General features: G+C 60.6%; 4 protein-coding genes across 4 annotated transcripts; 3 read left to right on the top strand and 1 right to left on the bottom strand.

Moving 5' to 3' along the window:
- The first annotated feature begins 1,179 nt into the window (after positions 1 to 1,179).
- On the top strand, positions 1,180 to 2,470 carry KVR01_008132 (uncharacterized protein). Its single transcript, XM_044787443.1, has 2 exons — positions 1,180 to 1,749; positions 1,851 to 2,470. The coding sequence occupies exons 1-2, from the start codon at positions 1,253 to 1,255 to the stop codon at positions 2,329 to 2,331; spliced, it is 978 nt and encodes a 325-aa protein (XP_044643110.1). The 5' UTR covers positions 1,180 to 1,252; the 3' UTR covers positions 2,332 to 2,470.
- Positions 2,471 to 2,741: 271 nt separating this feature from the next.
- On the bottom strand, positions 2,742 to 9,507 carry KVR01_008061 (uncharacterized protein; the record flags this gene model as incomplete). The annotated part of the gene is made up of 7 exons (XM_044788779.1): positions 2,742 to 5,064; positions 5,162 to 6,036; positions 6,121 to 6,522; positions 6,600 to 7,196; positions 7,278 to 8,709; positions 8,818 to 9,077; positions 9,446 to 9,507. The coding sequence occupies 7 exons, from the start codon at positions 9,505 to 9,507 to the stop codon at positions 4,310 to 4,312; spliced, it is 4,383 nt and encodes a 1,460-aa protein (XP_044643039.1). The 3' UTR covers positions 2,742 to 4,309.
- Positions 2,930 to 3,697, top strand: KVR01_008131 (ADP-ribose diphosphatase; the record flags this gene model as incomplete). Its single annotated transcript, XM_044785286.1, has 1 exon — positions 2,930 to 3,697. The coding sequence occupies one exon, from the start codon at positions 2,930 to 2,932 to the stop codon at positions 3,695 to 3,697; it is 768 nt and encodes a 255-aa protein (XP_044643109.1).
- A 3,665-nt stretch (positions 9,508 to 13,172) lies between the features above and the next one.
- Positions 13,173 to 14,644, top strand: KVR01_008223 (uncharacterized protein). The gene has a single exon (XM_044790850.1). The coding sequence runs from the start codon at positions 13,326 to 13,328 to the stop codon at positions 14,535 to 14,537; it is 1,212 nt and encodes a 403-aa protein (XP_044643201.1). The 5' UTR covers positions 13,173 to 13,325; the 3' UTR covers positions 14,538 to 14,644.
- Positions 14,645 to 14,805: the final 161 nt, after the last annotated feature.

Here is a 14,805-nt window from a genome sequence, read left to right as displayed (position 1 = left end):
CCACCTGGCCCCACGAGAAAGGAACAAACCCCACCCCCACCTCGCATATTGTACCACCACCACCTTGGTTCTGAGATGGTGTCTTGATACCCCCCCCCCCCGATTTCCCCTTTGACGATCAGGAACAGGAGATGGAGTGTAGCAGTGTAGTCGGCCATCTATCTGACCATACTAGTACCTCCCTACACCTGTCGGTCGACAACCTGAGGAGCGTAGATGCTGCCCGTCCGTAGGTGAGGGTATTCGTGACCCAAGCCTCATGCTGTCAACATGCTATGCTGTATGGATGATGCCGGCCACCAGCCTCTGGTCTCAATGTGCGCCCCTGCGTTGGACATGGCTGCTGGCTGCTGCGCTGCTGCGCTGGCTGAGACAACCCGCTGGCCACGCCGATCTGGTGGCTTGCCTGGTGATGCTTGGTGATGCTGAGGAAAGCATTTGAAATGGCAACGGCATAGACATGTGCCGTCTTGTTAGAGCAGCTGGAGAACAGCTCGTCCCACCCCGAATTTGTTTTCCCAAGCGACCCATCAAGGTACCGAGCCATCAAACACTCGCCAATGGCTGCAGTTGACATGCTGCTGCTCGCCTCTTGGTGTAACCTGGGCCACTGCAGTCATTGTCCTTGGCCAGCTCGGCTTGGGTACTGCTGCTACGGCCGAGGTCTGTCTCACTGGCAGTGCGGCGGAAGGGCGGGATGTACGGGGTACAGCATGCTGCTCATCACCGAGAACATTAACCGCGCGGGTGTGTTGGATTCATGTCTTTGTTCAATGGCTCTCTCTTATTAGACAGTAGTAGTATATGCAGCCACAATTGCCCTATCATATTTACTTCACCGGATAGGTGATGTGCCACCAGTGACAGTACCTGGTGGAGCCTAGCTCGGCAGTGGGCGATACGTCAGGCCTGGGGCCATTTTAGCTCCATGATGAAGTCAAGTCTCCATTCCCAGTGGAGCAGTGGGCCGGCGCTTGAGAGCTCGTGTGGGCCAGCCGGGTTGGTGTGCAGTCAGGGCCATTACATCCATGATGTCACTAGCCCCTGGTGGAGGAATGGATGGCTCTCAGGAACCCGAGCCGACTTGGAAGTGAGTCCTATTTTGGAGGTGAGGAGAGGTGGTGTGTTGCGGGCATTTTGGCATCCATGGATCCCCGAGTATGTACACTACGTATGTACGTACATCTCCCCCCATCCTTGGATTCTCGGCACTTTGTGTGACGCTGGTCTGGTGTGGTCAGTCTGGTCTGTCATGTATATTAGTAGAGCCGGACGCCCGTCCTTTCTGATTCCCATGTCTCGCAGGCTCTCACTCTTCTCCCACCATCTCAACAATCCCATACTACCAAAGATACCCATACTACAACCACCACCACCAACACCACCGACAACCTCCACCTCACCCTACACCACCACCACACCAGCCAAAATGCCTCAGCAGCCCGCCGCCGCCTCCAGCCTCAAGGACCTCTTCTCCCTCAAGGGGAAAGTCGTCGTGGTGACGGGGGCCTCGGGCCCCAAGGGCATGGGCATCGAGGCGGCACGGGGTTGCGCCGAGATGGGCGCCGACGTGGCCATCACATATGCCTCCCGCAAGGAGGGCGCCGAGAAGAACGTCGAGGAGCTGACCAAGGAGTACGGCACCAAGGTCAAGGCCTACAAGTGCAACGTCGGCGAGTACCAGCAGTGCGAGGACCTGGTGCAGGCCGTGCTCAAGGACTTTGGCAAGATCGATGCCTTTATCGCCAAGTATGTGTTGTCCTGTCCCGTGTTCTGCCTCTATATGCATGCCACATAAGAAGAAGAAGAAGAAGAAAGAAAAGAAAGCTGATCGATCATTCACCCCCCAGTGCCGGCGCCACCGCCAACAGCGGCGTCATCGACGGCTCCAAGGAGGAGTGGGACCGCGTCATCAACACGGACCTCAACGGCACGGCGTACTGCGCCAAGGCGATCGGCCCCGTGTTCAAGAAGCAGGGCCACGGGTCGCTGGTCATCACGGCGTCCATGTCGGGCCACATCGCCAACTTCCCGCAGGAGCAGACGTCGTACAACGTGGCCAAGGCGGGCTGCATCCACATGGCGCGGTCGCTGGCCAACGAGTGGCGCGACTTTGCGCGCGTCAACTCCATCAGCCCCGGCTACATCGACACGGGCCTGTCCGACTTTGTCGACAAGAGCGTGCAGAAGCTGTGGCACGACATGATCCCCATGGGCCGTGACGGCCTGGCCAAGGAGCTCAAGGGGGCGTATGTTTATCTCGTGTCGGATGCTAGTACTTATACTACTGGTGCTGATATGGTTATTGATGGTGGGTACACGTGCAGGTAATGCGTGGGGGAGGGATGTTTCGGTGCTGATGTTGCTGTATAATAAATTGGCTGGATATTTGGGCTCGGAAGGGCTGGCTGAAGAGCGTGGATGAGCTGATGCGACACGACCTGACAATTCAAAAGTTAAATCATCAAAAGTTGATTGTGCTGTGATCGTGATGTTTTGTTGGTTTGGGCTGCAACACAAGATGATATCTGCTTATCAGTATGACGGCCAAGTCAGGCTGGATGGACACAGCTCGTGAAGCTTGCAGGTGAGCTCTCGCGATGGCGGGGTGCTGTGGCGGGGTAGCTCGACTCAACGGCTGAGTGGGACCGTCAACGTCACCGTTATGCCTTCCGTATGGCCGCGAGGTCCGTTTCTAGACCAGCTGCACCTGCACCGTCAAAGAACATTGGATAAATCATTTTCAACCCAGCACATCGCATCAGCCTCCATCATCATCACCACTCCAACTACAGCCTACAGCCAACTTACCAACTGTCGCAGCCGTCTTTGTCCCCCCTCAGCCACGAGCAGCAGGCACCTGCAAGCTCGAGTCACACAGCCAGGCCAGCATAAAGAGATTGGAAATTCGCCAAACCCACCCGGTTGAATGCCCCTCCGTCTCCTCTCCTCCTCCTTCTTCGTCGCAACAACCGCTACCAGGCGACTCAACCTCCTCCTGACCACCACCGCCATCACCACCCTCCGACCCTTCACGATGACGGCCAAGACCCAAGAACCCGTGATAAACTCCATCACCGACCTCGCCCAAGGAAAGCATCTAAACCTCAAGAACATCAACTTCACAGACGAGACGGGCAAGCCCCGGGTCTGGGAGGTGGCAGGCCGCGCGAACCGCTCCGCGACGGCGGGCGTCGACGCCGTGTCCATAGGCAACATCCTCCTCCCGCCGCCCTCCCAGAAATCCACCCGGCCCGCCTCGACGATCCTCGTGGTCCAGTACCGGCCCCCGCTGGACGCCTACACGGTCGAGTGGCCCGCGGGCCTCATCGACCCCAAGGAGGACGTCGAGACCGCGGCGCTGCGCGAGCTAAAAGAAGAGACGGGCTACGAGGCGTCCAGGGTCCTCAGCGTCAGCCCCCCGCAGGCCGCGGACCCGGGCATGAGCAGCGCCACCGTGCAGCTCGTCATGGTCGAGGTGCAGCTGCCCGAGGGGTGCGACGGCGCCGACGGGGAGCTGGCGATGCCGCCGCAGAAGCTCGACGACGGCGAGCACATCGAGCGCGTGGTCGTCCCGCTTGCCGACCTGTACGGGAGGCTTGTCGAGTACGCCGGCAGGGAGAGGCATGTCGTTGCTGCGAAGCTGTTTCACTTTGCGCAGGGGATGGAGTTTATGAAGGGGCAGAAGTACTTCTAGGGGGAAAAGGATGCGGATGAGGGGTTTGGGTTCTCTGCCGTGGCTCTGCGGCGGCGTGGTCGCGCATGGCTGGCTGGCTGGGGGTCTCGGTGGTGAGCACAGCCCAGAGGAATCAGGTTCTGTGCCGGCAGGGGTTCTCAGCGACGGAAAGTAAGCACTGGCAGACGCGGTGGCAGTACAAAGGGCTGCTGGGTGGACGTGGTTCCGGCATGGCGCCCAAGGATCGATCATCCCGATTATACCGTCGCTGACCATCGCACCTCATGCCCTGTGGGTGTGCTCGCGTGGAGCCCGCAGCCTGCGGCCCATCGACATTACGGCATCGTGAAAGCACTTGTTCCTAACCAAGGTTTGGAGTTGATGGCATAGAGAGGATGGTCTCTTCTCGATGAATAGACAGCTACAGGTACGAATACAGGAATTTTGGACGACGGATGATTAACTTGTCACCTTTGAAAAGAATACACGGCATCACCTCTTCTGGTTGGATACTCTTCTCCTCCTTTCCATTCTCACCTCTCCCCCAGCCCGTTCACTCGCCCACCTTCACAACCACTCACATCCGACTAAGCCCAACTTCTTCACGGGTCAGTCGCCATCCCCCGCCCCCAATCAGCCCGACGGCAACTCGGCCGCCTGGCTCCCGTGGTCAGGCAGCTCCGCAATCACCTCGCCCCCGTGCCGCCGCGGCTTCTCGACGAGCCCGGCCGCCCCGCCGCCGAGGGACGTGCTGCCCGTCGAGCTCCGCGACGCCAGCGTGTACGTCGTGATGGGGCTGACGCTGTCCGGGGAGAGGGGGCGCCCCGGCGACGCGGACGACATGGCCGACACGCTGGCGGCGTCGGCGGTCGTCGACAACACCACCTCGCCTGCGTTGTTGTTGGTGTTGCGCTGATGCTCACCACCACCACCACCAGGAGGAGGAGGAGGGGGAACAGCCGCCCTCGCCGTCGCCCTGGCTGCTATGCCACCACCCTGGCCGCCGCCGCTCTCCTCGCTGACCAGCCTCCTCGGGAAGCCAGAGATGGGCAGTGCCGCCGCGCACGTCGTCGCCCCGTCCCCGCGGGAGTACGGCTCCATCTGCAGGGTGAGCGAGATGCTCGTCGCCCTGCCGTGCTTGCTGGTGGTGTCTGCCGTGAAGATGGTCAGCGGCTCGAGGTCAAAGTACCCCGCCGTCTGCATGTCGAGGACGAGGGCGTCCGAGAGGATGATCTGCCGCCGCCGCCTCGTGCCGCCCCCGCTGTCGTCGTCCATGTCGTCCTCGACCAGGAAATAGGGCCTGAAGTCGCCCGCGCAGCAGGACCGCAGGAACGAGCCGAGCGCCATCAGCTCAGGGGAGGACTGGCGGAAGCGGCAGAATATCGAGCCTGTCAAGGGGAAAGTCAGCGTCAGGCTCGGTTGTGGCACGGAACTTGGTCCATGTTCGTCCCCTCCCCCGGCATTGAGTGAGATATAAGCACTCACCTGTGCAAACGTATCCCGACGACGACGACGACGCACCCTGCCTGGTCGACCCACCACCCTCCGCCTCAAAGAAGAACGTGCTAGCCACAAGCCGGTGCGCAGCCAGCACGACCGCACCGACCATCTCCTCCCGCCGCAGCGCAACTTCAACATCACGCTCCAGCTCCTCCATCCGCGCCGCCTCCTCGAACCGCGGGACCTGCGACGCCAGCAGCGCGGGGGAGATCCGGGCGTACCGGCCCCCATCATCATCGTCGTCCGCCTCCCCGTGCCCGTGGTGCCCAGCCGCAAACCCTTCCCAGGCGTGCTCGCACCTCCGGTGGTTGTAGAGCCCCCCATCGTCGCTCGTGCTCGTTGCATGGTCGGGCGGTGGTGGCTGGTGGTGCTGTTTGGGCGCAAACGACAGCAGCAGCGGCGTCTTGGGGTCCCGCACGAAGAAGATGCCCGTCTGGATGGGCCCCCCGACGGCGGACGCGCTGGCGGGCGTCGTCTCGACGCGCTTGTAGTTGCCCACGCCGCCGCGGCCGGAGCGCACCATCTGCCCGCCCGCGAGAGGCACCGGTGTGGTGGCGCTCTTGGTCACGGTGGGGGGCTGCTGCCGCCGGGCCGGGGCGTCTGTTGTGCTCGCGGTGGACCTGGAGGAGCGCGACGGGGGTCTCGAGGCGGCGGCCTGCTCGCCCTCGACCCGGCCCGTGCCGATCGAGAGCATCATGTCCGGCGGGAGGTCTGCCGCGTCCGGCCAGATGGCGCGCGCCTCGGCGTGGGCCACCTTTGCCGGGCACCCGTGGGACCTGGTGCCGTCGGCGTACTCGGTGTTTGTCTCGGGGGCCACGAAGGGCTTGAAGAAGGGCGGTGCTGCTGATGCTGCCCGGGCACTTTTGGAAGAGGGAGGTCAGAAATTACTCACCGACTCGTTCATTTCACCTCTCTCAGGACAATCGAAGGATATATCCACTTACACTTCCCACACACTCAACTCCTTGGACGGCACATCAGACCGGATGAACTGGTACGGGGCTGCCTTGCCCCCCACCGGGTCAGGCCGGTTGTAGTTGGCAAAGACGACGGGCTGGAAGGCGGTCGTGGCCGTCACGGCGACCTTGACCGGGGTGTTGAGGCCGTGGCGGGACCGCGCGCCGCCGAAGAAGGGCGTGTCCGAGAAGTACCTCTTGAGGATGCGCTCGAGCGGCTGCGTCTTGAACACGCTGCCGTGGTACATCTTGGTCAGGGCCCCGATCAGCGGCACCCTCTGCATCTCGCGCGGCGTGAAGGCCTCCCTGCAGATGTCGCGGAACTTGTCCGTGGCCGCCTCGACGGTCCACCGCTTGACGCCCAGGCCGATGGCGATGATGCCGCCGGTGCTGAATAGATCACAGAGAACGTCAGACATCGATCCGGCCTGCCTGGTATCCACCTCATTGAGAACTGGACAACTTACTTGGTCCCCACCATCAGGTCAAAGAACAGCTGTATCGGCAGGCCCGGCCCGAGGACCCGCTCGATCTCGCGGAGCACGCGCAGCTGCACGAGCCCCCTGACGCCGCCGCCGTCGAGGCACAGCACCCGCACGCCCGCCCGCGCGGGCTTGACGGCCACGGCCCACGGCGGCTCGGCGACGACGTCGCCCCCGTGCAGCGGGCAGCGGCTGATCTCGACGCAGGTGCGCGAGGCCCGCGTGCCGTACAGCTCCAGGCAGGGCAGGCAGAGGACGTGGCCGCAGGGGAGGGCGCACTCGGGCAGCTCGCGCAGGCACGACAGGCAGGCCGAGTGGCTGGCGAAGGCCGTGGCGCCCCCCGCGGCCCGGTAGAAGCCGTCCAGCCGCTCGCGGTGCACCAGCGCCGCCGTCACCAGCTCCGCCCGGCCCGGGTAGGCCTGGCTCAGCTTGGCCATGGTGGCCTCGATGGCGTCGAGGCTGCGGCGGATCTGGGAGAGCCACTCTGCCGCGAAGGCCTCCGGGTCCAGGGACGACTGGTAGCTGCCGCTGGCTATCACTTTGCCCTGGGCGTTTTGGTGGCCCTTGGGGTTGTGGCCGGACCTGTTGGGTGTTTGTCTCTGTCAGTGATTCCGGGGTTTGTCACTGTGGTTTCTGAGTGTATCATATCGACAGACAACTCACCTCACGTTGCAGCACCTGCCCGCCTCCCCGAGACCCGGGCTCGAGAAGCTGCACGGCCAGTACATGTCCGCAAATGTCTGCAGCGCGGCGGCGCACGGCCCGGCGTACTTGTCATCCAGCAGCCTCGTCGCCGTGCCGAGCAGGTTCTGCCGCACCGCGTCGAGCATGACACACGAGGCGATCATGGGCGCCATGGCGAGGAAGATGCGCCGCGCATCCACGTCATCATCACCACCACCATCCTCCCTTGCGCCCACCAGCGCCGACTTGTTATGATTATTATTACTGTTATCCCGCACCGCGACCGCGAGGCTCAGCACGTTGCCCTGGAAGTTGCGCGCGGCGGGGAACTTGCGCAGCGCCTCGCGCACAAAGTCGAAGGGCGCGTCGAGGCTCCGCGTGAAGTGGTCGTACGCCGCCTGCAGGTAGACGCCCAGCCTCTCGGCGGTCGCGAGCATGCGCAGCCGCCGCCTGGCCGCGTGGCCCTCGGCGCAGCGCGCCCGCACGACGCCCATCAGCTTGCCCGCCTGCGCGTCCATGAGCATGTACGAGCCCCCGCCCCCGCCCCCCGCCCCCGTGTGCGGGACGCGCACCACGCTCACCGAGGCGTAGTAGCACGCCAGCAGGTCCGCCGTGCCGCGTATCTCGCGCCCGCGCCGCGCCCACCCCGCCGCGTACGCCTGCAGGGCCGGGTCGCGGCGCACGGCGCCCTCGACGTCGGCCAGCAGGCGCGCCGTGGCCGTGGCGACGTCCCACTCGCCCTCGTCGACGCTGCCCGCCGTCGCGTTGAGCACGACCACCGCGTGCGGCAGGGCCGGCTGGTTCAGCGAGGCGTCGATGCTGCGCGCGCCCCACGACACCAGGCGCCCCAGCACCGTCGACTCGAAGGAGCGCGGGTTGCGCAGCACGAAGACCACCACGTCCGAGAAGGTGTACAGCACGCGCGGGTACAGCTGCGAGACGGCGTGTTCCCTCCTGCGCGTCTGGGGGGTCCGGGCCCATGCTATGGGGCGCTTGGAGACGTGGCGGGGGCGGACGGGGCGGGTCCCGTGGTCGGCGGCGGGTGTTGTTGGTGTTGCCTGCTCGTAGGGCGGGGGCGGTGCTGCCCCTGCTGCTGCTGCTGCTGCTGGGGTTGATGAACGGCCAGGAGTGGCGGCTAGCCCTTGGTCCTGGGATGGTTGCATATGGTGGTGGTGGTGGTGCCTCAGCTGTTTCGGCATGGCCTCGCCGCCGTTGAGGCCCTCGCAGTCCACGAAGAGGAGGGGCGTCGTGCTGAACGCGCTGGACGGGTCCGCGTAGATGTGCACGTCGCCCGTGGTCGCCGTCCGGTCCTGGTTGGACGACGTGACGGGCGAGTAGTACCTGGACCCGTCCCGGGCGCCCGGGGCCTGGCGGTCGATGAGCATCTTGATGAGCGTGCTCTTCCCGGCTCCTGTTTTTGAAAAGGTCAGTCAGTCAGTCGGTCCCAATGTGATCCTTCAGGGCCTCATCGACTCGTGTTTGTGTGAGCTGGCCCCCGGCCCCCAGCCCCCAGACTCACCCGTCTCCCCGATCACAGACACCAGCTGCGGGTAGATGTCCCCCGGCGCGTGGGAGACCAGCTCGCTCATGATGGCCGAGAACCTGCCGTAGTCGTAGAACACGGGCTGCCCCGCCGAGTCGCGCCCGAACCCGAACCAGGTCGTGTCCTCGTCCTCCAGCAGCTCGGACGCGTGCTCGGCCTCGGTCCGCGCGGGCTCGAGGATCTGGCGGAGGGTGTGGACGACGGCCGGGTCTGCCTTTTCATGCGGCCTGCCGTTCCTGTTGCGAAAGCCAGGATAATCGTTAGAATTCTTGATCCTAATCAAGGCCCCTTCGCTTTCGCGGTTGGTCCTGAAACTCACCATCCGACCGCGCCTTCGGCATGTAATACCCATTTCGGCCAGCATGGCTCGCAGAATGCGAGGTTGTTACACTGCGAAGAGAGTCAGACTTCCTCGAACCACCTGTCTCATGCCCGAGGTACGAGCCTGGTCCCTACCTGGACGCAAGTGAACCTCTTCTCCTCCGTGGCGCCGCAGGTCTGGCAAGGCTGGACATCGGGAGCTGCCAGTGACACCGACATGATGTGGCTTGGCCTTGGGGGAACAGAGATGTCAAGCTAGTTAGTCTGGCTCATGTTAGGTAACAGAAACGTGTCTGGGTCGGACTCGGAGTCGTTCCTGTCACAAATCCACGGGAAGAAGATCATTGGGACCCTTTTTTTTCACCCCCTTCAAGTGCTTAGTAGGCGTCTACACCCCTCGGGTTTCCTGCATTTCCACGTGTTCCGTTACACAATATAAGACATGCAGGACTTGGCGCGGGCTTGGGTGGTCAGAATGTCGGCCTCGAAAAAGTACATATGTCGTGAGCGCAGCGAGTGTTCGGGGACCGCACTAGGGCCGAAGCAGTTGGGTGCTGGCGTGCCGGCATGCAGGTCGGGCGCCTGCAAATGTTCCGGATAAGTGTGGTGGATTTAAGAGGCCAGGGGGGCCCGGAAGAGCGCGCCGGTGGTACTTTCTTTTTTGTCCTGTGCTGCTGACCTTTTGCATTTTGTCGAGATTGTTTGTAGCTTATCTTCCGAGGTTGCAAAGACGTCGAGGTGATTGAGTTTTCACAACAGCAAATTATAATACCATGTGGGTGCAACCCTTGACCGACCGGCCAAGGTCAAAAGCAAATCGTTATCTATGGCTCCAATTCAAATGAGAATCTCGAGTCTATCCTCGCAAAAATACAACAGGAACACCCATGGCACCGCACAAGGTCGAATCCCCGGACAGAAAGACTAGCACAATCATTGGCTGGCAAATGAAGTGTTTAAAGCGGCGGCAGAAGTGGGCATCAAGACCTTTTTAAATAAAAGAATAGTAAAATATTACATGTATTAACTTTTAGTAAATAATCTGATAAGAGACTGTACTCATAATAAACGGAGGAATTAATATAATGTATCCTGGGGCCTGCAGGAATTCTAATCTTGAAAACCATAATAAATTGCTCAGGCAGCCCGTTTCTTCCTCCCCGGCGTTCCCATCTCGAACTGGCAGTTTCTCACATGGATCTTGTGTCTCTCCATGTCCATTTCTTCGATCTCGCACTTGCACCTGTAAGTCTTGAACTCAAAACGCGCCCATCTCTGGCACGGCATGCAATCACCTATACTTTTGCGCTCTCTACACTTGCATTTGCAGGATTTCAGGTGGTCCTCGTGTTTGTCCTTGCGTGTCTGTTCTCCCCCGCAAATACAGCGGTAACGCGGGCCCGACCTGTGCTTGTCTCTCACATGCCGGCGCAGGTCTTTTTCTATGGTGAATGTGGCACCGCATCCATCGACCATGCACCGCGGTCGAGAGGGTTCAGTTATGCTGCTGGAGTAAGCACTTAGAGCTGACGTAGACGGAACAGACAATGGCTTACATGTCAGAACTGTCTCGTCCTGGTCCTGGGGTTAGATTAACCTCGTCTTGTTCGTCGGCGGCGAGTGAACCCTCTGGTTCTGTGAACTCCCTGGGATTCTGGTTTGAAGAACCGGCATCGGGAATGGCCATCGAAATCCGTGTGGTTCGGTTATACAATTCACATGGTTGTACGACCTGCAGGGTTTCTGGCGCAGGCGGGGAGCCGCCAAACCCATTGTCCCCAACAAATATTCCCTGCTCAAGGCCACCGGCAGGCGGTGTGTCTCTGTCAAAATGCTGGAGACGCGCGCGGAGCACGTCCTCCGGTACAGGAGTCCTACTCCCGCCGGGGCAAGGGGGCGGAGAGGGCAGATGCGAGCAATCGCTCCTGGTGACGGTGCTATCCCATTCTTGTTTGTTGTAAATAAAGCCGTCCGGACTCGCTGGGCCTTCTGGACCCCTTGGACCTGCCGAACCTCTGTCGCCTCTGTTGCCAATACTATCCCTTGCAGTAATAGTATTCTTATACCCATCTGGAGGGGGACTTCCCCTTCCTCCCTCAGCAGTCTTGAGGCCTGGGGGCCTGCACAGATCCTCCAACAAGCGGCGGATGGCCACCAGCTCCGTCATGTTCCCCAGGAGAAGCTCGACCATGTCCATGTCTTGATAACGCTCTGGGTCCAGCCGCAAAGCCTGGAGGCGTGAGATGGCCTCATCTTCATCTCTTGGGCCATGGTGTGGTGGCTCCACTGGTGGGTGGCTGTCGCCCTGATTCTCGGTCTCGCCGGCCGGTTGCTGTGGATCAACTTCGCCACAACCCCGTGTCTTTGGAGGATCCTGTGAAGAGGAAATAGATGTTGCTTGCGAGTCTCCGTCATCCTGGTTTCTGGTAAACAGAGTTGAGTTAACCGACTGTTCAGTGGACTCATATGTAGATGCCTTGCTTTCACAGTCTGGCGGTGTCGAACGTTTTCCCCGGGAGTTATTGTTGCCAAGTCCTGTGTAACGTCCGGACAATACAAAACTTCGGCCAAGATCTTGGTTGGAGGTGTTATCAGAGTCAACTTGGTCGTGGGTAATGCCGGTTACCTGGAGTGTTAAGTGGAAGAGGGGGGTCGTCCGTTTGCACCAGAAAGCATCAATGATAGCAGCCAGAAACAGGGAGAAAGTGATGAAAGTTAGGAAAATGGCGATGGTAACTGCCAGGAAAATGGGCAGGAAGACAAGAAAAACAACAGGAAAGCCGGCGAGATATGCCATGGCTGGTGGAAGGTTTAAGGGCCTTGCCGAATTGTGTCAATAATCAACAGAAATATAGGGATCAATAAACTCTGCAGTACCTAGGTATCTGAGGAAATCTTTGAAAGAAAATCAAAACACTTTCTGGGAATTAAATAGTTTCCAAAGGTTACGCTGGTTGTCAAAACTTTTGGGGCCATTTAGCTGCTATTGGGCAGCATCATAGCTTGGGGACGGCATTGAAAATTTGGGGCCAGTTTCCTCTGATTTGCCAGCATTGGTTCGCCTTATCTGACCTTCCGCATGCATGCACATGAGAATCCCCCGCGTTGTGTGACGTGCGCTTCCTGTTCTCTCAGATCACCACTCAAGCACTTGAAAGACGATGAAGAAATCGGCCAGCTGCGCACACCACTATCTTGGCATTCCCAATACCTCTCGTAGTAGATGTCCACCGAGACACATCTGTCAGGAAAGCGTAGCAGACAGTGCTCGAATGCTATATGTTGTGGAGGGTGACCTCCCGGCAAGCCCAAATAGCACCTTGGTTACGTAGGCACTTAACTAATAAGTATGCAACGGGTGCTCAAATTGAATTCTCCCGGTGCGGTTGTATGGCAATTTTCAAACCTATACCTACTAGTATTCTGTTTGAGATTTGAGACAACCGCCGACACCATAAACCAGATAACATGAGCTGGTTGATCTATGAGGTACCCACACCCAGAGACACATCAACGAAGATGCGAGCTCAACTTGGCCATCAGCAGCATCGGGTATTAGGCGAGTTCTGTAAGTGAGTATGTAAAATGTATTAGATTAGGTCATGAGGGTAGCATATCCAAGTAGCAGATAAAGACGGCCTCACGCAGGGCGACATGCAACGGTTGTGGTCACAGTCAAGGCTGGTACTATTTTAAACAACATTGGACAGATCTGCTGGAAATGGTGCAAGGCTTGGTCAGCAATAGGGTAATAGGCAGGACCGATAGCCGCTTCGGCGCGAGTGAAGCTCGGGATGCAGGCCGCGGAGGCATTGCACGCGATAAACTTTGGGGGCTGGGCCAGAGCGTGATGGACTTATCAACGGGCGCCCTTAAGACCGCCGGGACGCGTCGAGCAGGGATGGGGGGAGGGGAGGGAGGCATCCCTACCCCCCTAGATTACTAGGTAGGTACCTAGGTAGGTACCTTCGCGTTGGTAACATTCTTCGCGTTGTGATAAGGTTTGTGTAATTCAACGACTTCAGGGGTGTTCTCCGCTCCCACTTTATAAGTTAAAACCCAACATGGCCCCATGGCCCCCTGGCCCTCTTTGACGAATCTTGGACTTTAAACCCCCTCTCTATACATTGACCGGATTCCAATATTTTAAAATCCTTCTCACAATGGCCCAGACCGCGTTGCCACACCACGGCCGGCCTCAGGTGCCGCAGACGACGGCGGACCTGCTGGAGGAGATCGCCTCACTGCGCAGGCAGAACGAGGAGCAGCGACGCGAGCTGGAGCACCTGCGGGGTGACGCCGTCGCGTCGCCCACAGGACAGCCCGCCCAGCCCACGACGATGCACCGGTTCAACGACTTCCCGCCCGAGATCAGGGAGATGATCTGGGAGCGCTCCTTCCCGCAGCAGATCGTCTGCAACCAGGACACGATGGCGAAGCGCATCGTCCCGGTCGACCTGCACGTCCCGGCGGTGGGCCAGGCATGCCGGGAGTCCCGGCGGATCGCCTCGTCCAGGAACCACAGCAGGGCGCTCCCGGGCGCCGCCCTGCCCAGCCCCGTCCCGGGGGAGATGCTGCTGGCGCGCCACAGGAACCCGACGCCGGCGGGCTGGGCGTGGTTCTCGCCGCGCAGCGACGCGGTGGTGGTCGCCTCGGAGGGGTTCGCGGGCGAGGCGCACGGCGCGAACCACGTCCTGGCGCGGGCGGCAGAGCACGTCATCGTGGAGGACGCGCAGTTCTGGGAGGGCTACTACGACGTCTCGGAGGGCATATACCAGAACGGCATGTACGACCTGGGGCCGGGCGTCCTGCTGGACGACGTCACGAGGTGGGTGCACAGGGTCTACGCGACGGCGCCGCCGTGCTCCGGGGGCGAGGACCACGCCCGCGCCTGCAGGCTGCGGACCGTCGACTTCCGGATGCGGGAGGCGACGCCGATACACCCGGGCTCGCCCCCCGAGCTCCTGCGGCGCCTGTTCGGGGACGCCACCTTCAAGGTCGTCGACCTCCGGGACACGGGCGAGTTCCTGCGGGCGGTCTGCCACGAGCGGTCCCAGGGGATGGACCCTGGCCTCCTCGTCAGGTGCATCAGCGACCTCGGGAACGCCCTGGATATCTACCAGTCCGTGGCCGACAGGTACTTCAGACACCTCGGGCCGTTCGTGCTGAAGGCCCTGGCCGGTGCCCTCTTTGAGGCTTCCAACAAGGGATCCCCAGAGGGGCAGGGGGGCCTGCCGACGCCGTTCAAGCCCGGCGGCTCCAAGCTGAACATGGAGGTCGCGTGGGTGAGGGAGCTCAGCGAGCGCCTCACTGTTCGGCCTGTCCACGTCTTTGTCTTGGGGGAGGATGGGTCGGAGGATATGGAGGAGGACTGAGCGGCGGGGACTCTAGCACTCGACATGTAGCATACGTCAGGGACAACGGCGGACCACTGCTGGTCATTTGTGGGGAATATGGAGGTTACCTAGGTATAATATACACGATCTCTTTCTTCGGCTAACTGCATGCGTGGCTATCACCGTGGACGAGTTGAGGCAGACTACGCTTCCTCTATATTCAGTATTAAACCTACCATGATAGTATCGTAATCCAGAAAGGCTGGGGCTCACTGTACGCCCATTCACGGCAAATATCAGGTCCCAT

The sequence above is a fragment of the Diaporthe batatas genome (genome assembly GCF_019321695.1).
Source record: "Diaporthe batatas strain CRI 302-4 chromosome Unknown Contig00009, whole genome shotgun sequence".
NCBI lineage: Eukaryota > Fungi > Ascomycota > Sordariomycetes > Diaporthales > Diaporthaceae > Diaporthe > Diaporthe batatas.
This window is presented reverse-complemented; position numbering and strand designations above follow the sequence as displayed.

Bases quoted from the DNA above. Each gene is read 5' to 3' on its own strand.
- KVR01_008223 (XM_044790850.1), top strand. From the start codon at position 13,326: ATGGCCCAGACCGCGTTGCCACACCACGGCCGGCCTCAGGTGCCGCAG.
- KVR01_008132 (XM_044787443.1), top strand. From the start codon at position 1,253: ATGTATATTAGTAGAGCCGGACGCCCGTCCTTTCTGATTCCCATGTCT. The intron at 1,750-1,850 runs GTATGTGTTGTC...TTCACCCCCCAG, and splicing joins ATCGATGCCTTTATCGCCAA to TGCCGGCGCCACCGCCAACA.